Source organism: Athene cunicularia, assembly GCF_003259725.1.
Source record: "Athene cunicularia isolate RWA chromosome 19 unlocalized genomic scaffold, athCun1 chr19_part1, whole genome shotgun sequence".
In the NCBI taxonomy this organism is placed as follows: Eukaryota; Metazoa; Chordata; class Aves; order Strigiformes; family Strigidae; genus Athene; species Athene cunicularia.
Window position 1 is genome coordinate 7,467,168 of NW_020799124.1, and position 23,535 is coordinate 7,490,702.

Consider the following 23,535-nt stretch of genomic DNA (forward strand, 5'->3'; position numbering starts at 1 on the left):
CTGCCTTCCCCAGGAGGGATTTTGGGACAAATAGGTGAATTTGTCATTTTTATTTTGCGTAGAAGCTCTGCCAGAGGGACAAAACCCGGCAACTCCAGGGCCAGAGGACCAGTAAGACCTGGGCATCCGGCGGGACTTCAAAACCCCCCAGGCACAGCCCTTTTCCCTCTGGCTCCTTGCGGTGGGGGGCATGGCTCTCAGCTCTCCCAGACCCACCCACTGGGCTCAGCTGAAGTAAGCTGTGGCTAAAACCCAAGGTCAGGGCCTGCAAAGCAGCTTGGCCCTGCTAGGCTGGTGCTGCCAGGGTCCCCTGGGGCTGGAAAAACAAAAAAAAAAGGGAGGAGGAGGAAAGGGGGGGGGATCGTGACCCGCTCTCCCAAAATTATCCAGGCAAATTTGCACTCTTCAACCTGAGTGCCTTTACCAACAGCTGCGTGGGGATATGCAGGGTATCTCTGGGTTTGAAGGCTGCCTGGGCTCAAGCCCCTCTGCTCCTGTGGTCCCTCGTTTGTTGGAAGCCCTTCTGCTGGCCCATGGAATGCTGGTGTTCTCCAGCAGCCGGGACGATGGCTCCAACACATGGGGACAGAGGTCCTGACCTTCCCGGTGCTGCAAGGCATCACTGCTTTCGCTGCTGTAATGGGTTTCTAAAACTAGCTGCACATTCTGCCCTTGGATTCGAGCAGGACATTTCTCAAAAGTCAAAAAAAAAAAAAAAAGGAAAGCAAAGCACAAAAGCAACCCAGTCAATGCACGTCTAAGTTTATTTTATCACTTGTCCTGCAGAACTCAACATCTATTTTAAGTCATTTATGAAGAGTACAAGTGTGAATAGCTGCAGAAGTTTTGCAATTCCAAGACACCACATACAGTTTCTAAAAAAAGCAAATTTAACCTTCCCAACAAAGCCTCAACAAGCATCCCACCCTTCCCTGGATCACGTTTCTAAGCTACTGATTTCAGACAGCAAAAGCTCATCTCCTCCACATCTGAAGTTGATTCGTTTATGAAGAGGTCCCCAGCATGGAGCAGCATCACCCCCCTCGCCCCTCACTGGCATCTGGCCCCGCGGGTGCCTCCCTTCCGGATGGGCTCGGTTTACCCCACGCCGAGTGGGACAGGTGCAGGTCGGTCCCTCAGGGTTTATCTCTCCCTTCGATTTATGAGTATTTTACATTTTGCCGCGGGCCGCAGCTCCTATAAATAAATCTGGGCTGCCCATGGCAGATGTGAAGCCTATCGCTGCCTGCACGCTCTGTTAGAGGCCTTGGCTTCCCAGCAGCATGAATGTGAATAGATCTGAATCTGCAATGAAATATTAATTGGAAGGAGCAATATTCTCCTGTCTTTGGAGGGGAATTTTAATCGAGGACCACACTAACAAGCTAATATCTTCCTGCACCACATGGTCACAGTGAGCCGAGGCAGGAACAGGGGGTGCCAGGACCTTTAGTCAGAGCCTCTCCTATCACCTCTTTCTCCTCAGATCAACCCAAATCACCCAGCAAACCCACCACCACCAATTGCTTGATTTGATTTGTAGTTTCCTTAAGGGTCAGATGTCGAGCAGATCAACTCCAAGGCAAGTAAAGCCCTGTATGAGGTGAAGTCATTGCACCCAGCAGGGCAACTAATGCTCGGCAGAAACATCTCAGCGAGGAGAGGGTCCGGAGCATCTCAGTGAGATCAGTCCTGACCAAAACACCTCCCTTCACACCCGTTAAGTCCCAAGTAGCCAGGCTGCTTTCATGCTGACAGCTCTGGTTCAAGAAGAGCAACTGCTGGTACTCAGCGGGGTGATACGAGGTGCTGCAGAAACCCTTCAGAGGGAGCTCGGGGCCGAGCAACAGCTTCATTTGACTTGAGAAACAGTGAGAAGGCAACGTGCTGAACAACCCTGTCTTCGGGGATGTCTGATTTTTATCTGCCGCTGTCTCGCTTGCTCTGTCAGAGCCCGGCAGCACCGCTTGCCTTCTGATAATTCAATAAACTAGAGCAAAACTGGAATTCTCAAATAATATGACACTCTAAAACGCAAGTTTAGGAGGTTGTTTTTTCCCCTCATTTCTGGCTAAATTTAGTCCACCCAGTGTTGCACTGGACTCAAAACAGGATGGAAAGAGAGATTGCATCTGAGAGAAGTACCTCTTATCTTGCATTATCCATGTATTTTGGTAAAGACTGAGCTTTCTGGGACATCAGGGGGACATGGGCACTGCTGCAGCCTCCTCTGGGGAGGGAGGGCTGGTAATGCCACGTCCTGCAAAACAACTCTCCGTTAGCTGAGGCTTTTGATTTCCAAGGGTGTGAGTGGGGAGGGATCACTGCCTCCACTCTACGAAGCAGCAAGCAAAGGTATAGCAAAGCGGCTGGCGGGGAGCAGAGGGACGAATCCTGCTGTGGGATGGAAGGGGAGCCAGTGCCAGCGGGGTCGTGTCTAGCCGTCACTGCAACATGTCGCCCGCGTCCCCGTCCTTGTGGAACTTGTGGATGTGGTCGGCGTACCTGGGGAAAGGGCACAGCCATGTAAATTCGGGGCAAGGTCCAAAGCACTTTGGCAGCCAAGGAGAAGCCGCTTTGTTTCTGAGCGCTACCCGTCATAATGAGCACCACGGGTCCCCCAGCCACAGGCAGCAGCGCCTGGGAGCTGCTCAGGGCAACCGGAGTCAAGGCACAGGCCTGATCCCGGCCCCCAGGCTCAGGTTTGGCTTTAGCAGGGTTTCTCGTTGGGCAAGAACCACTCAGGAGAGGGGATCTGGACAACGCCTGACTGAAGACAGGTGGTTGCCTTGCTCTGTGCACCTTTTCCGCCCACCATCCTTACTGGTCTAAGAGTTTAAAACCCAGTTATCTGCCCTTGTTTGCAGGACAGAGGCGCACCAAGTGGTGCCCAAAAAATCTGCTGCAAGCCACCATGCTCTGTCCACTAAAACCCGGGTGGACAACGTTCCCAGCCCCGGGCTGGGCTGACCCAGCCTATCCTCACACCCACTTCTTAGCGCAGTATGCGACACAGTCCCGTCCCACGCTCTCGCTCCAGGCCGTTTTGTAGAGCACCTGCAAGATAAGAAACACAATCAGCTCTGCTTTCGCCTGCCCATCTCTGCCTGCCCTCACAGCAGCGAGTGTTGCCACTGTGCCATCCCCTCCCTGCCAGCCCCTCCCTGCAGCCACTGGCAAAACCCTCTGCTCCTGCATTTTGCAGGTGTTCGTGTGATGCCCTGCGTAAAACTGGTTCTGCAGCCTTGTGTTACCAGCGTGGAGAAACTCGGGGTGTGTTTCAGGGGGCTGCCCTCAGGATGGTCAGGATGACCTTTCCCAGAGGGTTATTTTTGCTGGGGCAGTGCTGCTGCAAACGCGGTGGTCTGGGGCAAGGCGAGCACTCTCCAGGCTGCACAGGGATGGAGAAGTGGTTTTGGCACAGGCTTCAGGAAGGTCACTGCTCGGTTTGGATCCTTTTTCCCTTCATGTTACTGGGTTTCCATTTCAAAGCTGTGGTCCGAGGAGGCGGGGAGGTTTTGGGAAGAGGGTGAAGCCCTCCTGTCCCAGGCTCATGCGTCAAAGCCTTGGGGATTTGTAAGCTATTGTTATCTTGTCACCAGGGAAATACTGTAATGCCACAAACACCCTTCAGTGAGCCTCCAAATTAGGGTTAATTTCAATCACAACAATGGACGGGAAGGGGTGAAGGCTGTGCTGTCTCCCGGGATTGGAGGCAACGACTTTGCTCCCACTGCAGGGTGGAGGAGCCGGGGTTTGTCCAGTCCCCGGTCGGACACACGGTGTGTGCCCAGCCCAGGCAGTGCTGGGTGCTGGATTTCAGGCCCTTTTGTGTCTAGATGAAGTAAGATCATTCTAGCTATGTAATATTTATGAATTTTACTTTTTTTTTTGTAGGTTAGAGCTTTAAAGTTTAATGATGTTTAACTTTTTATTTTCTTTGCCCCTTTCCTCACCAAAATAACACAAAGTCAGTTTTACTTTGAGATCAGGATAGAAATATTGTTCTGATTTGTCTTTCATCTTGTTTCATTGTTTAATTATTGATGGTTTGTTTGGTTTCTTTTTCACTGAAATGATAAATAAACTCCCAGAAACTGTGCAGAGATACAGGAGTTTGCACCACAACGAACTCCCAGGGGATTCGGGCTGGCTCAAACCTCTGTTCCCAACCAAACCTCTACTACTCTACATCCAACCCTAATGTACAGTCAGGGAAATTTGAAAACTAGAGAAAAACAGAGCTACAGGGCAAATAAGAAATGTGGGGCGAACCAGAGCTCGCACAGCAAATGCAGAGCCAGAGCTCATCACCTGGAGATGCAGTGAACATAACTGAGCTCCACTGTGCAGGAGGTCAAGGGATGTACCCAGAAGTAGGAAGGTGGAATCACACATGGTCTAGAAACAGTCAATGTGGGCTCATGGGGGTGTGTTTTATTCCTAAAATTGCTTGTGGTATTAGCTTCAAAATAGTTAATCTAAATTTTGCTGCCTGATGAGCGGAGGGCTTGCTTGCCTGCGTGCAGGGATGGTGAACCAGACCTGCATGCAAATAGGCGAAACCCCGTGTGAGCTCCCGGCACGGGGCACCGGGGCCCCACGGCTGTTTCCAGGCGTGACACAAAGACACAGACAGCTTCCAGCTCCTGCCCTTGGGCTAGCCCGTGCCCACCCGAAGGTGGCCATTCCCACCCCGAAAAGCCGAGTGGGATATTTATGGCAGGTACACGTCCCATGGAGCCGTGCTGCCCACGCTCCCAGCCACCCCGCGCCTTCGGAGCCGGTGATGTACCAGCTGCCACGCACTCACTTGGCATAGCATCTTAAAAATCCAGACACTGTGCCTGGGTGGGATCCTTGGTGGGATTTTATTGGGGTTCCCACCCCTCCCCGTGACCCCTGCACTTACCAGGAAGACGAGGCAGTGCAGGAACAGGGTGTAGAAGAAGGCAACGGTACGAGCAGTCTTGTTGGACAGGATGAGCCGCCCCTGCAGCAAGAGCCGGATGGAAAATCCCGTTTGAATGCGGGTCAGTGGGAACCAGACCACCCCGCACACAGGCTCAGACGGAGCCTGGCTGAGATCGGGGCCCTCTTTGTGTTAGACTCTATGTAAACACGCAGGTGAGACGTGATGCTTTGCCAACCCATCTGTGCTCATCTCCGAGCAGTCGCTCTCCTTCAAGGTGACTGCCACAAGTGCCTATGCTCTCAGCCCAAAATCGCCCAAATCAAGGTGAATTCAGGGCTGCAAACTGCAGGGTTTCCCCCACTGAGAACTCTCTTGGGAGTTCACTTGGAGCCACCTTTACCTCAGCTTTCTCCATCGGCTCTACCCGCTCCCCCCGTACCAGCCCTGACGCAGTGCCTGCCTGCAGCTCAGCGCCGCTCCGGAGAGAAACCCCGGCAGTAATTAAGTCTCACACATTTTTAATTCATGAGCTCAAAGAACTTGTGATTTGCAGTGTCCCCCCACTGCCTCCTTGGCAAACGCTGCACCGGTGTTCCCGAAGGCTGGCCCTGGTGCACAGCCCTGCCCACACCCCAGCTCCGGTGTGGGACCCCAGCAATGACCTGGACAACGGTTTCATAACCTGCAGCGGCGGTTCAGCCTCCCAGACACCCTGTCATGTTTCAGGGGTGGCCACTCTGCACTCTGGGGTTTGTATACTCCTTCAGCTCTGGGCATCCCTCCCTGTGAGCCTCCAGCCGGCTCAGCCTAAAGCAACCGTGGTCCTGTGCTGTGGCTCGGGACCAACAAAGGGCTGGTAAAGTGGGATTAAAGGCTTGGTATGGTGAGGACCCCCCAGCTTTGGCAGCAGAGAGGCTATGTGCTTGCTGAGAGCCATGTACACCCTCTGCCAGGCTGCAGCAGTGGCTTGGCACCTTGGAAAATGTAAGCTCTCAAGGATCCCAGTCACTGCTGGGCTACTGATTTTAGGGGAGCTGTGTGCCAGACCCCCGGCTGCTCCCCCCTGTAACAGCCTTTCCTGCTGAGCAGGCGGGCTCATGGCTAGACCTGGTGCTCCAGGCATGTCCCTGGGGTCCCACAGCTTGTCCCCTTGCCCTTTCTACTTGTCACAGATAACTGTATTTAAGGGAAGGTCTTCACCCCTCCTCGCTCACCCCTGAACGTGAGCTCTCAGGCCTGGCTGGGTACCACTGCAGGAGAGGCCACATGTGGAGGAGCATCACCAGCCCTCGGGAAGGCACACAGTGCTGCTCGGGCTAAAGAAAAGCACCCCCAGAGCAGGGACTGCCAGAGGGGCATTGCCCTGGGGATTCTGGGGAGCAACCACAAACAAAACTCCTTGGTCATCTTCCAAACCTCACGAGTACCCTGGTCTGCAGGCTTACCCAATTCTCTGGCTCTGCAAGGTCTATCCTGAAAGATTTACTCTCCACCTTTGCCAGTCCAGTGCCAGCCCAGAGAGATGTCTGAGCTCACCGGGTACCAGAAACCCTGTGGGGCTGGGCTGTGTCGCGCTCCAACCTCTCATTTTGGAGAGGCTACTGAACAGCAGCCAGAGCCTGACGGTGTCTGAGCCCTTCTGGCTCAGTACACTGGCGTCCCAATGGAAAAATCTTCATGTCCATCCCTTCAAAAGATCCAAAGTCAGGAGTAACCGCAGCCTAGAAAAGCAGCTTATGAAGGATGGATCCCACCTCCCTACATAGCAACTTTTACATAGCTGTAAAAGCCAGGGATTCATTATGGACATAAGCACATTCCCCAAACACCATGCGGGCTTTCCAAAGCTGGCATTAAAACCCACAGATCTCCCACCAAACCAATTCTGGGCTGAAATCTTCTTTGCTATTCACGGCCATGGCGGAGGCTGCTGTAACAAACAAGATTATGTTCTTAAATATTCCCAGGGAATAACTCCCCTAAGTCTTTTTTTTTTTTTTTTTTGTAAATGCCTTTCATTAATTCTCCATGGTGCTGACACGCCACCCAATCCATATTCATGTTGGCATTTGCTTGCTTTTTATGCAAATGACAACGCTGCCTTTATTACAAGATATTTCTGTATTCTGTGGTGGTTGCAGGCCAGTGGTCCCACATTAACCTCTGTTACACCAGTCAGCCAGGGGTTAACTCAGCCAAATCCTGATCCTGAGCCTGCTGCTAGTGTCACAAGTATAAGTCAGATCTCGGTAACAGCATTTTTAGCTTGGAAAGCAGCATCCATCCCTGAGAGATGGTAGCCAATACTCCTGCCCACCATGGCTCAGGGCAAGGACCCTCTGCTGCTGCAGACACCGACAGCTCCCAGATATTTCTCCCGACATTTTCATGGAAGGAAGAACCAGGGCAGGAAGGGTTAAGGCTCGGGAGGAGGTTTTTCTAGAGAATGTGGTGAGAAACCACTGTGTGCCCGAGGATGCTGTGTGAGGCAGAGCATCTCCCCTGGAGCAGCCACATGCTGGCTCCCCCCCAGCTGTGGGGGGTGCTGGGGCTCTCGGGGGGCGGTCTCGGATGGGGACTCAGGCTGAGCTCACCCTGACTGCATGCTGTGCACAAAAAGGCTTTGCCCCCAGGCCACCCTTGGCCAGGGGTGCAGCACAGAGCCCCCCAGCCCTGTTACAAACCAGAGGAGAGGTGCTTCCCCGCAGCCCACTGCATCCCCCCCAGCACTGCCCGGGGGAGCCACGGGCACAGCCCGGGGGATACAGCGGTTCATGGTGATCCTCTGAGACACACGCTGTCCCCGAGCTCCTGGGCTGTGGCCTGACACTGCAGTGGCCTGGGCTTTGGCATCGCTGGTCGGATTGGGGCTGGGCCACCTGCTCTGGCCAAGACCCCCTGGGACACTGTGGGATGGAGTGGGGGAAAAGGGAAGGAAAGGGGAAGGGAGGAAAGTGAGCTCTGCTAAAGAGAGCCCCAGCATGGCCCTGGCATGGTCTGCACTCCTGCCGGGGGAGCAGGGATGGGGTCTGTCCCCCACCTGGGGCCAAGCTCAGCAGCAGCATTCCCAGTGCAGGCACTGGGCTAAAAACCTCTCATCACCCACTGTGGCCTGGGGGGTGAAGCTCACTCACCATGCTCAGCGTGGCTTTATCCCAGGGACTGAGGCTCAGGTACTTCCGCTGGCGTTCCTGCAAGTAAATGGTACAAGAAGCTGACTTAGAGGCTCAAAGGGCTGATTTATGGTTTGCAAATCAGGGAAGGAGCTCTGTGCCCCGGGATGCTCTCACCCTGCCCCATGCACGCAGCCATAGGGGGCATCGTGTATGTACAATGCCATTTTTTATTTTTTATCTTTTATTAAGTGAATGGCATTTGAGTGTGTTTTATGCTTTCAGAGCGCTGTCCCTGGATTTCATCCAGTCAACGAAATAATTACCCTGAGAGGTTTTAATTTTCTGGCTGCTCTTTCCCTTCGACTTGCCTGGTCCACTGTACTGTGAGCAAAACCAGAACCGAGCAAAGCAACCTGCTCATCGTGCTCTGTGACAGCGAAACGGGGCCAGATGAGTCCTAGCCCAGCTGCAACGATCCCGTGGCAGAAGAAGGGGCTGATGTGGAGGGGGGGTGCTGGGGGCTTTTCATACCTTTCTGCTGAAGGAGGAGAAGGGGTCCAGGCGCTCTTCATACTGGGAGGAGTAGCGCTGCTCGGTGTCGTCCCTGCTGCTGCCCTGTGGGAGCAAAGCCAGGGTGAGAGCCAGCGGGTGCTGGTGCTGGAGTAGCTGCCTGTGCCTATTGCCCCTGGTGCAAGTGGTGTGTGGACACTCAGCACAGGGCCAGAGCCCCCCCTCATTCCCCTGAGCTGCTCATTTGGAGGAAGTTGACCCCCAAAGGATGGAGCGGCACAGCCCAGAGCTGACCCACGGGGCCAACAGCATCTGTGCCCTTCAAAAAGGTGAAACACAACAGGACCTATTTAACAAAGTCCTTTCTTTCACGGGGGCTCCACCTGTGCCTCCCTATTTTTGCCTTTTCCATGAAATAATAGTCATCTGTGTCACCCCAGAGAGCTCACCTGGAAAAACCTGGTCTAGTGCAAATCCCACTCTGAATTCCTTTGCTGTTGGGCCAGGTAGGAGGGAGGCAGCGGTTTAGGAGGGGGGAAATAATTGTTTAAACATATAACTGTTACTAGCTGGCCAAAGGGCAAGTAAAATGAAGGAAACTCTTCAAAAGAAGTGAAAGATGTAGGTTGTTTCGGACAGGCTGGATTTTAAACATGCCCCAGGACAAGTTCCCCTCGCGCAGCCTCACAGGCAGCGAGCCCTGAGGATGCTCGAGCAGCCTGTGCGTCCCCGCTCCTCATTTCCCCAACCTGCAGGTCACGAGAACTGCAGATTCCACACTGTTCCTACCCAAACCCAGCCTGGTAAGGGCACGTGCTGTCACCAGGCAGGGTGACAGCCCGGTGTGAGCCCTGGCTCCCAGCTCCGTGGCCCTGCTCAAGGGCTCTGGTGCTAACCCGCCTCTCTCCCCCTGCACGGTGCCTTCCCCAGCTCTGCCCCGCCAGCACGGTGACACGTTTGCTGAGGTTTTTCTGGACCTGTTACTACGTGCTGGTGGTTGTCCCGCCCGGCCACCCCAGCACACTAGCTGGTGGCTCTGTTTCGCTGGGGCAAACCCCACTGCACACAGACCTTTAGCAAATATGCCCTTACGCACCGCAATACGATCCCCGGTCACCGCGGGGCCGGAGCCAGCGATGAGACCAGCTCCCAGTTTAGGGGCGATGAATTCACTATAGCCTGGCCTTATTGAATGATCTTTGGTGATTATTTTTAACGTGTCACATGCCCGATTAGGTGGTGAATTATGCAATCCCCCGTGCTGCTGCATCGAAGGCTTTTGCTCTTTAGATCATGTGAATGGCATTCAGGGGTTGCCTTGTGGCAGCAGATAAACATGGGTATGATCTCCCGCGGGAGAAACGGGCAAAAATGTCAGAGGGGCTGACCCAGCGTCATCACCGAGACATAAATAAAAGAACCAAATAAGGTCCTTCATGGCTGGAGGAGTTTCCCATCCCCAAATGTTATTAAAATATCCAGGAATAAAATGGACTCAGTCCAGCCAGTGTAAGGCAGCAGCTTCGGGGGGAGGACGGCAGGGCAGGCAGCAGGCAGGGCGAGGAGCCAGTGTTCAAACCAATGTCTCTTCCCCAGCTATTGTCGCTCTTGCAGTTATAAGGAAAGCTTGAGGTCACCGTAGCCCAGCTCCAACCGAGGAAGTGGTTGCAAATGAAATGTCCCCAGGCAGCAGCCTGACCCGCTTGCAAAAGCACCAGGGATTTCCCAGGATGAAACCCCTGAGGGACACTGCATGAACAGAGCAGGTTGCAGCAAAGTCTGGCCTCCTTCCCCAGCCTCCTCCTGGTGTTACTGGGATTACTGGGCTGGTTTTGGGCTGGTTTTGCTTTTTTAGAGATGGGCCCTTGTTGCCTTGGAGAGCGGGAAGACAAGCAGCTCTCTGCTGGCCACAAGAAATTCAGGGCAGTGGGGAATGAGAACAGGTATGACAGGAGGAAATATTTTTCAGGCTCTAACTGCAGAGATTTATTGCTGGAGGTCGTGATTTAACTGCTTGCTGCCTGGTCAGGCAGGAGCATCCATGACTTGCCTGCTGGAGCATCACACTGCCAGCAGTGAGCATCAAAAAAGTTTGTAGCAACTCTTTCAGGGAGGAAATTTGAGCTTCTGGCATCAACGATGTCAGGCATGCTTCAGCACAGTTAAAAACGACCTTCCCGGCAGAGAGGCTGGGTACCCGCACCCTTCACCACCTCAGCGAGGTCCAATTTTCTGCCTTCCATGCAAGGTTCATGTGGGTAAAGTGCAATTTCCCCATCGCTCCTGTACGCATGGGGTAATGGTCTGAGTCTGGGGTCTGTCTGTCCACCTGAACCCAGCTGGAGGACAGACAGACAGACACTCACCCGGCCAGGGTAGCTCTGCAGGAACTTGATCTTCTCATAGAGCTTGATGTTGTCAGCTCTGAGGTTGTCCAGCTCGCTCTGCAGGGCGTGCACCGTGTGCTGCATCATGCGGTTCTCCTGCATGGGGGGGAGCAAGGGGGCCCTTAGCAGCGAGGTCGGGGGGAGGGCAGGATCTCATCGGCTGGGAGGCAGAAGGGGGGTCGATCGGTGCATCCAGCCGGGGTTCAGTCCCCTCTCAGTAAATAACCCCCCCCAGCTTTGAAATAAAATTTCTCCCAATTAAAGTTGTCCCAGCTGCCACTGAACAGGGCCCCCAGTCCTGAACCATAATGAATCTGATCCCTCCGTGCCTGAAGAAGGGCGGGAGCAGCCAAGGTGGCTGTAGGTGGCTTTGGGCTGAGACCCGGCCCCTACAGGAGGTGCAAAGCCAAGCTGCTGGCTTTGAGGAGGTTATTTTGCCCTGCGCTCCGATTTGTAGAGCTATTGGGTTTTTAACCCACACCACATTCCCTGTGGGCTTTTCATATGGCACCTTCCAGATGCTGTGCCAGGCGGCCAAGCACACCTGCAAGGTGACAGGGATTTGGACCTGTCCTTGAACGGGAGCAACACCGATAGGCTGGGGGAGGCTTTGGTCCTGCTAACAGCAGAATATATTTTTCTCTCGCTTGCAGTGGTGCTGCCTGCTTTGTGCTGATAATAAATTCCCTGCAGGTCACTCAAGCAGCCAGCTCCAGACTGCAGGTCCTGCAGCCCCCGCCGGCCGCCCTCCCCACCCAGCGTACCCCCTCCAGCTCCTGGTTCCTGGCCCGGAAGCGTTCCCTCTGGCTGGAGATGATGGAGAGGAGCGAGTCCACCTGCCCCTCGGGGAATGAGGTGCTGGGGGACGGTGGGTGACCTGCAGACAAAGCTTGGCATGAGACACAACCTGGCAGTGCCCACCATCCACCCCAGAGCAAGCCCACAATCCAACCCCTGAGGTCCCCCTTCCAACACTGCAGGACCTCAGGGGCACCCAGGCAGATAAACTTTGCACAGCTATTACAGGATGGACTAGTTTTTATGCTTTTTTAAAATTTTTTAGGCCTTATCCTGGGAATGAACAGGTTCACTCCCCAGGGACAATGAATTGCATTATTTGGTGCAACTCGTGGCTGCCTTCCCATGACCCCAACCCTCCCAGTCCCTGCCAGACTCTCCCCCATAGCCCTAAGGCCCAGTGCCACAACCAGCCCCTCCATCCACAAACGCTTCTCTCCCCTTCCCCTCCTTGCACAACAGTCACCCCCATTTTGTACTTTCTCCTCTTTCAGCCAGCCCAGCAAAGCAGGGGCTGCCTGCCCGCAGCCATCGATCGCCAGCTTGCTGTGCCTGGGAGCATTATTTTCTGGGTGCCCCATGCAGCTTCCCCCCACGATGGGGCTCCACTGGTGCCCAGGGGGCTGTGGTCATCCCTCCCCACTCTGCCTTCCCAGCAGCATCCCTGGCCAAGGATAAATAACCCCCGAGGCTGTGACTCAACCAGCTGCACAGAGGAGCTATTCATAGCGCAGGATGGGTGGCTGCAGGTTGTTTGGCTTGGTGGGATTGTTGCTGTGATATTGTTTATCGTGTGTTTTCAAAACTTTTCAAAACAAAAAACAACCAAAAAAAAAAAAAAAAGAGAAAAAGGAAAGGAAGTGGGTTTTCTTCCAGAGGAGCCAAGTGTCGTCATTTGTTTGATTCATTTTCTCCTGCAGACCTCAGCGCAGGAGCCAATGTAAAGGAAATATTTAGCTCGTTGTCTCTGGAGGGGGTTTGGTGCGGAAAGAGCAGGAGTTAAAGTGTGTTTGGTTCAGCCTGGGTTCACCGACTTGACATGGAGCCAGGCCTGGTCTATGCCCGCTGTACTGTCTTGGGAGAAGGCAGAGGACCATCAAACCATGCTGAGCATGGAAAACCTGCCCCCATGAAGGACACGCCGAGCAGGTGATGTCTGTGCCTGCTTAGGAGCAGCCTCACGCCACTGTCCCTGGAGAGGTGACCACCCTGCCCATGGAACCAGGGTGGCCCCGCCAGCACCTTGGCTTGCAGCACAGCGTCAGCTTCACGCCCGCCTCTCACCATAAAACAGCGCCGTGGCCTCCTTGATGGGCTCAGGTATCTTCTCCAGGCTGGGGATGGCCGCACCCTGGGCAGCACAAGCAGAGGGGATTAAGCATTTCCCACCCACCCAAAGGTGCCTGGTCAGAGCAAACCCCTCCTGGGTCCTGGTACTGCCCTGGCACCCGGAGCCTTGTGGAAAGCATTGCTGTCAAACAGGCACTCTGCAAGGATCCAGCCTGAGACAACATGGAGAGGCTGGTGTTCAACCCTCAAATCCCATCCTTTGCCTGGGAAGGAGAAGGACTGGATGGTCCCTGGATTACACCACCGCCACCCCCTCCCACACCACTGCCATCCCACTGCATGGGCACGATGCAACCCTCTGCTGCATGACTTGTAAGAAAGAAAGCAAAAGGAGTAAACCCCTGGGGCCATTTTGAGTGGTCCCTGCGCGCTGCCTGGAGCCGGGTGCTGTGGGTTGGCCTTACCTCTGCGTCCGGGCGATGCACGGCAGTCAGGGCTTGGATGGTGCTGAGGTCGTGCTCCAGCTTGGCAATGAGCTCCTTTTGACCAGCCAGCGTGGACACGGCCTCCGTCAGCTGGATCTGAAGCTCCGCACAGCGCACTGGAAAACAGAACCAGGGCTGTCACCCAGGGGTGGCCCAAACCCCAAGTTTTGCCAAGAGGACACCAAAAAGCTCAGAACCCCCCCATCTGGAGCACTGAAACCAACTTACAAGCAGCAACCCCATTTTCTCCTTATTTCTGGGGGAAGCAGGAGGGACCACACCAGCAATCCTTGCTCTGCTCCAGGCAAAGGGGACCAGGGGTCCAGCCCACCTTGGCGATGCCCCAGGCAGGACCAGTCCACGTCCCAGTGCCACAGGCAATGCGAGCAGGCAGCTGCTTCAAATGCATCAGCAAGACATTTTTGGTGCCCCAGGGGCACCTGGCAGCATCCTGGCTGGGCAGAGTGGGGTCCCTGGAGAGGGATAAGGGGACCTGAGCCCACAAACTGAAACCTGGGTCTGGACTGCACAGGAACAGCACGATGGAGGAGGCTCCGGGCAGCATGGCCCTGGCTGTGGGTGCTGGGACAGGCACGCCGAGGGGGTTGGAGTGGGGGTGGGGGACATCTCGCAGGGGTGGCTCAGGTGGGACCAATCCTGCCCCCAGGCACTGGGTGAGGCTGTGCAGCCCCCGACATCCCTGCTCAGCCAATTTTTTGACAAACGAGCCCTCTTTCCAGTGCCCCCCCAGAGTAAAATCCACACCCTAAACCACAACAGGCACTCGCTGGAATGCTCCAGGAGCAAAACAAAAGCCTTTCCTTGCCCTCGTATAACCCCGGCCCAGATGTGAAGCAACGGAGAGACGGGTCGGGGCCAAACTGTGGCTACAGCGAGAGGCACGGGACCAGCACCGCAGGGCAAGCTCCTTGCTCTGTTTGCAAATCCATCCCGAAACACTGAGCATCAGCAAGCAGGAGCACTGTCCTGCAGCAGAAATCTACGTGTTTCACCTTTCTGCTTTGTTGCCAGCATCATCTGGGCCTCTGCCTGGCTGAAAAAGCCGCTCAGACCAAGGTTCAGACCCTGCGTTTTGCACCTCCAGCCTCTCCGCTGCAGGGGCGCAGGATACGTCCCTCTGTGCCTGGATTTCCAGGTGGGTGAAAGCTCAGGTCCCAGCTGTTCCAGTCCCTCCCTGATAATTCCCATTGTAATTATTCCCCTAAATTCCAGACGGCTGGAAGGCAAAAAAATCCTCATTTATCAACAGCCAGGGAGCAAGAAATGCAAAAGCTGCCTGGGAAGCAGCCACGCTGGGGGAGAAGCGAGGGCAGGCTGCTGTGCCTGCGGGCCTCCTACCCTCTGAAGACTTGAGAGGAGAGGTGCAAAGTGTGTGCAGCTCAGTTCCAGCTCATGCAGTCCTGCCGGGCTGGGAGCTGCCCCACGCACCCCAAAACCCGCTGCGGGGGGGGTCCTTGCACGGGGCTCGGTGCCCTTGCAGAGCCCGGCTGGGAGGGCTGGACTCCGAGAGCCGTGACAGGGGCTCAGACAAAGTCATGCCCAAAGCCAGCGCTGCTTTCCCACAAAGAAGGGGTGTTGCTGGTGCAAATTTCCCCTCTTTTTGTCAGAAATGCAATTCGTATGTTATTTGTAAGGGACCAAGCCTGCCTGCAGGGAAAGGGAAGTGACACATGCTTCAGACACAATGGATAGATTTTTTTTTTCCCCTGCCTATCTGCATTTTCTAGGCCCCAAATAAAGGCTCAGGGAAGAGCCGGGAGCAGTTGCGATAGAGGCGCAGTCCCACTGGAGGTCAGTGTTTCTCAAGAAATGGGCAATCGCTGCCTGCTCCCAAAACATGGGTGGCCTGCTGCAAAATATTTGCATTAACAAGATTTGGAAAGAAGAAAAGCTCTTCCCTACGGTTAATTATTTAATTGGCTGTCTCTTTAAATTGCATTGAAATGTAATTGGGAAGCTATTAGTAGCCAACCATGGGCTGTGGGCCCCGATTCTGCACAAGGCAACCCTGATCATCGTGCGAAGGGCCTGATGCTGCGGGTGGTGTGCTGGGGCTGCACCATGCCAGGAGCAGAGCAGAGGGCTGGCTGGGGCAGGACGTGCTCCCTGCTTCCCTCCCTGCCCAAAATTTTGCAAATTGAGCTTTGCAAAACTGAGCTTTGGCATCCTGCTGATGGAGATCTGAGCCCTGGATCCCAGCTCTCGAGCTTCTCTCTCAAATGATCTTTTTTTGCTGAGAAAAACTCATGGACTGAGTTTTTCATTTTGCTTAGGAGAAAAGAGGGTCACCAGAGAAATACATCTCCCAGTTTTAAAGCAAGGCGTGTCCTTCCTCCCTTGGGTTTCACTGCCTTGGCTTGGCCAGTCTTCTACAAACTGTCCATGAAAACAGAAAAGACTGGAACCACGTCTAACTCTGAAAGCAAGCAAAATGCATGAAGCTTCTCTCTCATCTTCCCTTCAGTATGTCTTTTCACGGTTGTTTTTTGGTGTTTTGTTTTTTTTTTTTTTTATCTTAATTTTATTTTTTCAAAGGGGCAGTGGCCACCTGTGAGCTTATCACTTCTCTGCCAGCGACTCTTCACCTCCAGCAGCGGGTGGACGGCTCTCCCAGGAAGGCAGGTCAGTTCAAGCATTGAGATCCAGCAAAAGAAAATGTGCCTTTGTCTTCTCTAAGCTGCTGTGCTGGAAAGCCCTTGCTCTGACCCCTCAGATGTTCAAATACCTCAAAAGCTGTGGAAGACAGAGAGGCACTGCAGAAGATAACAGGACAAAGAAGGTGAAGACCTGGGGAAACTGGGATTTTAAACCACCGTATCTTTAGCCTCAAACCCTGTCATTCCTGACTTTTGAGGCAATGGAGAAACCAGGCCTGACATTGCTATCACCTTATGAAGAAAAGTGATGAAGTGCAGTAACTGGGTGACTGAACACCGGCAGAAGTCACCTGCCTGGCTTGGTTGGCACAGACACGTCTGTTTTTTCCTTGTCTGAGACACAGAAAACAAGATGCAGAGACTGTAGTATTACTGAAAAGTATCTTCTGCTTTCCTGGGAGTCCTTGGGAAGGTGGCAGAGCAGACGGGAGCTGGACTATAGAGTTTTGTAAGGGGAACTTGTGAAGTGCCTAGATAGCAGTTGGCTGGGTGAAGTCTCCCTGATCAGGGTGTTCTTAACTCCAATTCCCCATGATACTGATTCTAAATCCCTGAGCTTTCATCAGGCCTGGCTGGCCAATAACACATTGGTCACTGAAAAGTTTCTATTGACAGGTTCCCGGGAGTTTGGCAGAAACTACCTGCAACAAACACGGGGCGATGAGCAAGTCCCCAGTGCAACCACTGAACTTTGGCTGGTAACCACTGAACTTGGGCTAGCACCTTAACACCACAGCCAGACCCTCCTGGGGAATCCTGGGCCCGAAGAGAAGCACCTTTGAGGACAACAATTAGCCACAAGCCTCTTCCCACACATCCCTTATGACTGATCAAATCTTCAAGTTTTTTCTCTATCATGGAACATGTGGCCTGATGAAATGCCCAATGTGAGTGGGGAGAGGGGTCAGGCCCTCTGCAAGCAACCCACCACCCTGCTAAAGACTGGTCATCTGTATCAGTCAGGAAGAACAATATTGGTAAGAACAGTGATAAGGCTCTTGAAAAGCATCTTTTCTTGGCCAAAACTAAGTGATTAGAAAGAGCCTCTGCTCAACAAGTATGCTGTAAAGAAGATGTCTGTCCTGGGAAGCCTGAACGTACCACCCACCCACTACCCAAGCAGCACAGCCACGGATGACATTGCCATGGGATGGATGTTTCTGAAAAAATGTAAAATGTCCATGTGGACAGTCCACGTGTTGAGACACAAGGGAGGAAATAAAATGGTCCTAAACTGAGAGAAAAAGATTTAGATGAATCTCAGACTTCTTTCACTGTGGATAGCCCCATTAGTCTCACACTCCTCCAAAGCTCCAAGTTAAAATCCATGTAGGGAATATCAAGGAAAAAAAGTCCCAGAGCCCCAGGCTCCACGGGCATGTTTGCAGGGAGCACTGAGCCCAGCAGATGTAGGGGCTCATCGGGAGCGCCTGCGAGACAGTGAGCCCAGTGCTGTCACGGAGCAACAGCAACTTTGACTCCTGTAACAAGCCCCAGCAATTGGACTCCCTTGGCAAATCATCCAAAATAAACAGCATCTGTTTTCACAGATGGAGAAAATTAAGACATACTAGCAACTTAGTTTGAAGTTATAAGGCCAGACATAAATAAATGAGAGGCAATCTCTCCATAAGATGGTGGCTTGATTACTGAGGATACAGACAGATGAATAAATCACCTTGGGGTGAGATAGGCTGTAACTTGCTACACATCCATGAGAGTGGAGTAACTGCTCATGTGCATCCTCTGAGCCCGAAGGAAATGAGAGGTAAGTGGTATTGCTGAAGGGATCTGCACAGTAGGAGCACACACATGGGCAGTTACTGCAAATTAGCTGACGCTCTGCAAGTTCACACCCTGATTTGCCTTATGGTAACTTTTTAATCTCCCTCCATTACTGTCTGGCCTCCTCAGATTTACATAATTGTAAAAAAATAAGAAAACAAGCAGAGAAGTGATGTGGCATGCTAGAAACTTTCTTTGAAAAGCTATCCTCTCAGAAGTCAACTGAAGTGCACTGAAACCTGCTACTTCAAAGGCTTTAAGACTATTTTATTGACTGGAAGGAAGATGATGGTAAGATAACTTGGAGCACCTTGACATGAGAAATCCAGGCACAAAGCTGGAGACTTGCTCAACACAAACACTGGTGTTTGAGCGCGCCAGGACGAGGAGCAGGAGCCAAAGGAAAAAGCAGGAAACTGGGTCTGCCACGGGCCCTTTGAATTTTTCGTTCACCTTTCCCCACGATGGGCCACTCCGATTAATGACCAGGTTGCTGTCATTAACAGTTTACTTAGAAGTTGAAATTGTCGTTCTTCCCCATGCAGAAATAAGTGCTAAGGCTTTTTGGCATCTCTCTTCCATGAGCCTTTTCAAGCCAACAAACTCTTACCTCTGGTTCTTCCTGATGCCAGAGCTCTCAGGTTTATATATAAACTAAGGCACAATTTCAGGCTCTTGAAATACTTGGCATTTAGCTTTTAAGGAAGTTTGAAAAAGACAGTTCTGTTATTGCCCAAAGTCCTGCTCCTCTTCCAGGAGAATCAAAGGGAGATGACTCCATGCTTTGTAGCTGAAGGGGTGAAGGGGACGCAGGCTACACGCTGCAGATTCAATCCTGGATGAACCAGGTGATCTTCTCTGTCCTCTTTTTTATCTATGAAGATGCCAAGGAAGAAAGATCTGAGCCAAAGTCCTTCCTGCAACAGGAAGGTTGTCAAAGGCCTTTTAGTGTTGAACATCTCACGGGTTCTAGTTCTGTCTTGACCTTTTGATAGTGTGGGACAGCATTTCTGCACGGTCCAGAGTTGTGTGGGTGATTCAGTCTGTCTTAACTTTATGCAAAGCCTTTTCCTCGGGGTCACTGCTGCTGCGAGCTGCCAGGAGGCTGAGAAACAGGCAGGGGATGATTGAACATTTACTTCCTACAAGGCATCAGAGCTCTGTCTCTCAAATCTAGCAGCGTCCTCTGAGGTGGAAATCTGTTCAGAAGGCTGAACAGCAGGTTGTAGTGCAAAAGCCCAGCTGAGCCATTTGCTGAGGTCCACCTCACCTCACGTAAGGCAATGAAAAATCACCATCACCCAAAGGATGTATATTCTTCCAGGAATCTCCCCAGAGTGAATAAATATATTGGAGATCAAGTGCTCCAGAGATCTCACCACTACAGAAGTCACACAAGAACTGGGCTTTCTGAACATTGTAAAGCAATGTCTCTAGAAACCTCCAGCGAAGGAGGAAGGGTTGGTCAGCTCGGAGAGCACCCAAGTAGCCAGAACGCCTGGATTATGTTAGTCTGGGAATCACTTCAGTTTGCAACATTGCTTACGGGTAGCAATCAGGCTGTTCTTGGTTATCATCTCTGTTCCTGCCACAAGATTATTCTCTGAGAAGACCTTCTGAAAGCTTTCTGAAAGGGTGAAGAAAGCAAGCAGATGAAGAAAAAAAGGACTGACTATCTCTAAAAGCCATCTGCAACTCCTAGCACTATCCACCTAGTCTTTAGCCACAGTTACCAGTCCTGGAAAAGCTCCAAGAATGGGCTGATGAGGGTACTCCAGAGACACAGAGGCTGTAGAGGAAGACGTCAAGAACCCTCAGTGCCATCCTTCGGGGATGTATGCAGAAGATGTGCAGTCCTAGACAGCACAGGCTGGTCTTGGCACCAGTGAAGGCAACAACCCTTCTCATTTTTTCTTCCATGTGCTGCCAAAAAGACAAGAAAAAATAGAGATAATAGAAACCAGGTCACATCCAACACCCTGAGGACAAAATTTGAGACTTCATCTGCCCAAGTGACAGAAGGTTGGGATCACAGGGAAGAGGCCTCTCACCCTAGCTGCCACGCTCATTACAACACATGAGCATCCTTCTCCGAGTCCCCTGCAGCCCTTTTCACCAGTGCCCTTGGATACATCTGTGAGAGCGGCCTTGGGGGAGAGCAAAATGAGCTACGAACGGCAGCGAGAGGAGTGCCTGCCCTGCAGCACCTCACTACTCAGCTCTCTGCGTTTCTCTGCCAGTTGCTGGCAGAAGAGGTGCAGGCAAGATTTCTGCTCCCTCCCCTCCTTTTCCCCCTTTCTTTTCAAATTTGAGGGCCTGCTGGGAATGGAAGGTTTGAAGAATTTCTTCTTCCCTTTTCCTCCTGGCCCAGCTACTCCAAAATAAACAGCCCCCAGCAAAGAAACACAGTACTGCCTAATAAATTCACCCTGTAAAGATAGAGATTTCACAGAAGAAGGGATTATTTCCAAGGGTACTAAGATAATTACATGGGTAACTAGGAAGAGTTCAAGAAAACAGTTTGAATTTTCTTATCAGTTTCCCATAGCTTGTAGCAAAAATAAAATAAAATACAGTACTGTAATCAAATCATGCTTCTGAAGCCCTCAGTTGGCAAGTACACAATTTCTTCACCACTTCCATTAAAATAGAAATACTTAGAAGAAAATGAGAGCAGTTCAAAATGGAAAGAAGTGGGGCCCAAAAGCACCATGTCAGCTCCTCATCACAGTGTGTTCTTATCTGTCAGGAACAAGATGTCATGTGAAAAAATACCCCCTGTCCCCCTGAGACAAACTACCTCTCACTGACTGTGGGGCAGGGGTGGGCCCATGGCCAGTACCTGCGGCACCGAGGGGCTCACTGCCTGCTAACTTATTCCTGCACCTAAGGATACAACAAACAAGGATTTCTCCCCTTAACTGGGCAAATGCCTGTAACGTTTCCCATGTAAAAACCTCACCCTTGCTACAGCATCTAACTCCAGAGGCGAGTATTTACCATAAGGCACAGTGGTGACAGACAGGTATGCCCCAGTGCTGACCAGTAAGGGTCTATGGGAACACACAGCATACACTTCTGAAAAGGAGGTCTTGGACAACCTTTGGAAGGGCTACCAATGAAGCTATCACGGAAGATGCATCTCCATGGAAGACCGTAAGAATCTGCTCCTGCCTTCTGAGATGGCCTAATGGTTGTGGTTGCCTTCCTACTTTCCCAGAAATAAACTTGTGGAGATTCAGGCTTGAGAGGACAGCCTGGTTTTACCCTGGATGCATGCTTCTGAGCTACAATGAACCCTCTCCAGCTTCTTCTGTACCAGGTCTGTGCTTTCACAAGTATAATGCATCTTTTGCTTATGACCATGTGTGTGATTTCAGTAGTTCAACGCTGATACCACCATACCTAAAGAAAAATGCAGGTTATAAATATACAAATTAACCAACTTGAGTCATAGCACTTTAAAAGTGTAGATGTTTAGTATCAAGCTTAAAATAATTAGGGTAAATGATACAAGATAATGCCATCTATAGCAATCAACAGTTTGACCAGTCATTAAAAAGTAGGGGGGAAAAAACCCAAGTGTTAAACCTAGAACCTTTACATCATGTGGAACAACCTGTCACAGATGTTTCAAGAGCAGAAAACACACATTTATAAAGAAATGAAGGCATTAAATATCATTTTCAATACAGTTTGAAGAATATCCCACCCACTCCTGCAGAACTAATCCAAGCTAGAGATGGCAGAGACACGTATTGAACACAAACACTGACTTGGGTGAAGGGCCATACGGCACCAGGGCACCTGAGCGTGGCCCCAGCCGGATGGATCCCAGAGCGGCCAGAAGGGAGGGAGCGTGCTGGGAGAGCCCAGCCTGACTCTCTGCTCTCCAGGACAGCCAGCTAGACCCATTTTTGGGACAGAACTAGAGCAAACTTCCAGCCTGGCCCTCCAAATCTCCTCATGTCAGGCTGAACATACGCTCATCAACAGGAAACCGCCTACGAGGTTACATGAGCTTACAGCCTGGTAGGACAAATGTATAAAATATGTACTGCAGGAGGCGATGTACATAAATGCAAGTTGCTCAAAATAACCTCCAATTCACAATGAAAAAAACAGACAAGAGCACGCCAGGTAAAACAGCAGCGCACAGGCAAGCACACACACACACGCACACACCGCTCTACCTGAAACCCAGAGTATTCAAGCTAGATTTATTCTACTGGTTTTAAAATAGAATTCCACTCATGGATTACAACATCTGTTCGTTACCAAACTTCAAATTCTAGACTCTGTAAATACTGAGTATATTTGTAGGAACAACATCTCATAAGGCACCAGAAGAGGAATTTATATGAAGTATGTGTAAAAATAAAGTGAGCCAAATACCTGGGAAAATTCTTTTACATTTTCATTTTTGAATCTAAACCATTTCTGACCTCAGACAATGTCTTTAATTTTTTAAAATCAGCTAATATATTGTTATGGTGCTCAGAACAACCCCCCCTGCAGTCTCAGACGCAAAATACACATCTTTTTTTATCCATGAAGCCAGATGTCCATCTCCCACTGACTGCAGCAGGAATTGTCACACTTGAATTTCACTGAAAAAAAAGATAACAGTCTTGAAATCTGACACTTCAAGATCCAAGGTATTGAAAGCATTCCCCCCTGCCACCCAAAATTGATAGACAAAACCGCAAATTTTCCTCCCCCGAACAAAATGAATCCCCACCAAACCCAGGCCCTTTATTCCCCTGGACATCACTGAAACAGAACCACCAATGTAAATGTTTGCTGCTTGGACTCAGGTCTCACCTTAATAAAAGACAGCCCACGCGTAATTGTGTTTGTATAAAAGATATTTACTTCAATTATCACACCTAGGGTGCTAGTGAATAATAATAATAATAATACATCGTGTGAGTTTCATACAGTGATATTGCTTCTCCATATCATATAGGGACCGTTGTACAGTGCTGAGAACAAACATTATATGGCTAACCAAACAAAGACAGAAGAAACAATGCCATTCTGCTGACGGAGGGAGCGCTGCCCTGCTACTGCCAGCCATATAAACTCTTACTTTTATGTTTAAACAAATACCAAGAAATAAAATGTTACAAAAGATGAGTCACAGCAACACAATGTGGGCTTCTCAAAGCTACTTGTACAAAAAAAATGACACTTTTTTTTGGTCAATTGGGTCTTTGTGAGGATCTTTTTTTTTTTTTTTTAAATCTGTGATTGTGAATATAACAAACAAGCTCTAAAAACATCTAAGACTTAGTGCGTTACAGAAAAAATATAAAATACTGCTAAAAATGTAAGACACCACAATACACTGGGGTAAAAACTGAGCTTATTATTAAAAAAAAAAAAAAAAAGTTCTCAGGAAAAAGTACACCACTTTCTGTTTGAGTTCATCTTGTGCTGTGTTAGTAGTCGGGGCATTTCAAAGGTCTGCCCATTATCATGGCAAGTAGTTATTGCACAAATGCAAAGAGTTAATTTTTAATAAAAAAAATGAAAAGGGACATGAGGGAAACAATTAAAAAAAAAAAA

At 51.1% G+C, this 23,535-nt stretch overlaps 1 protein-coding gene across 1 annotated transcript in view; it reads right to left on the reverse strand.

Moving 5' to 3' along the window:
- Positions 1-745: 745 nt before the first annotated feature.
- The window catches only part of CUX1 (cut like homeobox 1), a 228,015-nt gene continuing 205,225 nt past the window's right edge, over positions 746-23,535 (reverse strand). The window contains exons 14-22 of the mRNA XM_026861726.1: positions 13,481-13,617; positions 13,011-13,077; positions 11,693-11,805; positions 10,908-11,024; positions 8,563-8,646; positions 8,050-8,106; positions 4,913-4,993; positions 2,993-3,057; positions 746-2,505 (exon numbers count right to left, since the gene is read on the reverse strand). Coding sequence (XP_026717527.1) covers positions 2,445-2,505; positions 2,993-3,057; positions 4,913-4,993; positions 8,050-8,106; positions 8,563-8,646; positions 10,908-11,024; positions 11,693-11,805; positions 13,011-13,077; positions 13,481-13,617 — 782 coding nt within the window. The 3' untranslated portion in view covers positions 746-2,444. The remainder of the gene's footprint in view (positions 2,506-2,992; positions 3,058-4,912; positions 4,994-8,049; positions 8,107-8,562; positions 8,647-10,907; positions 11,025-11,692; positions 11,806-13,010; positions 13,078-13,480; positions 13,618-23,535) is intronic.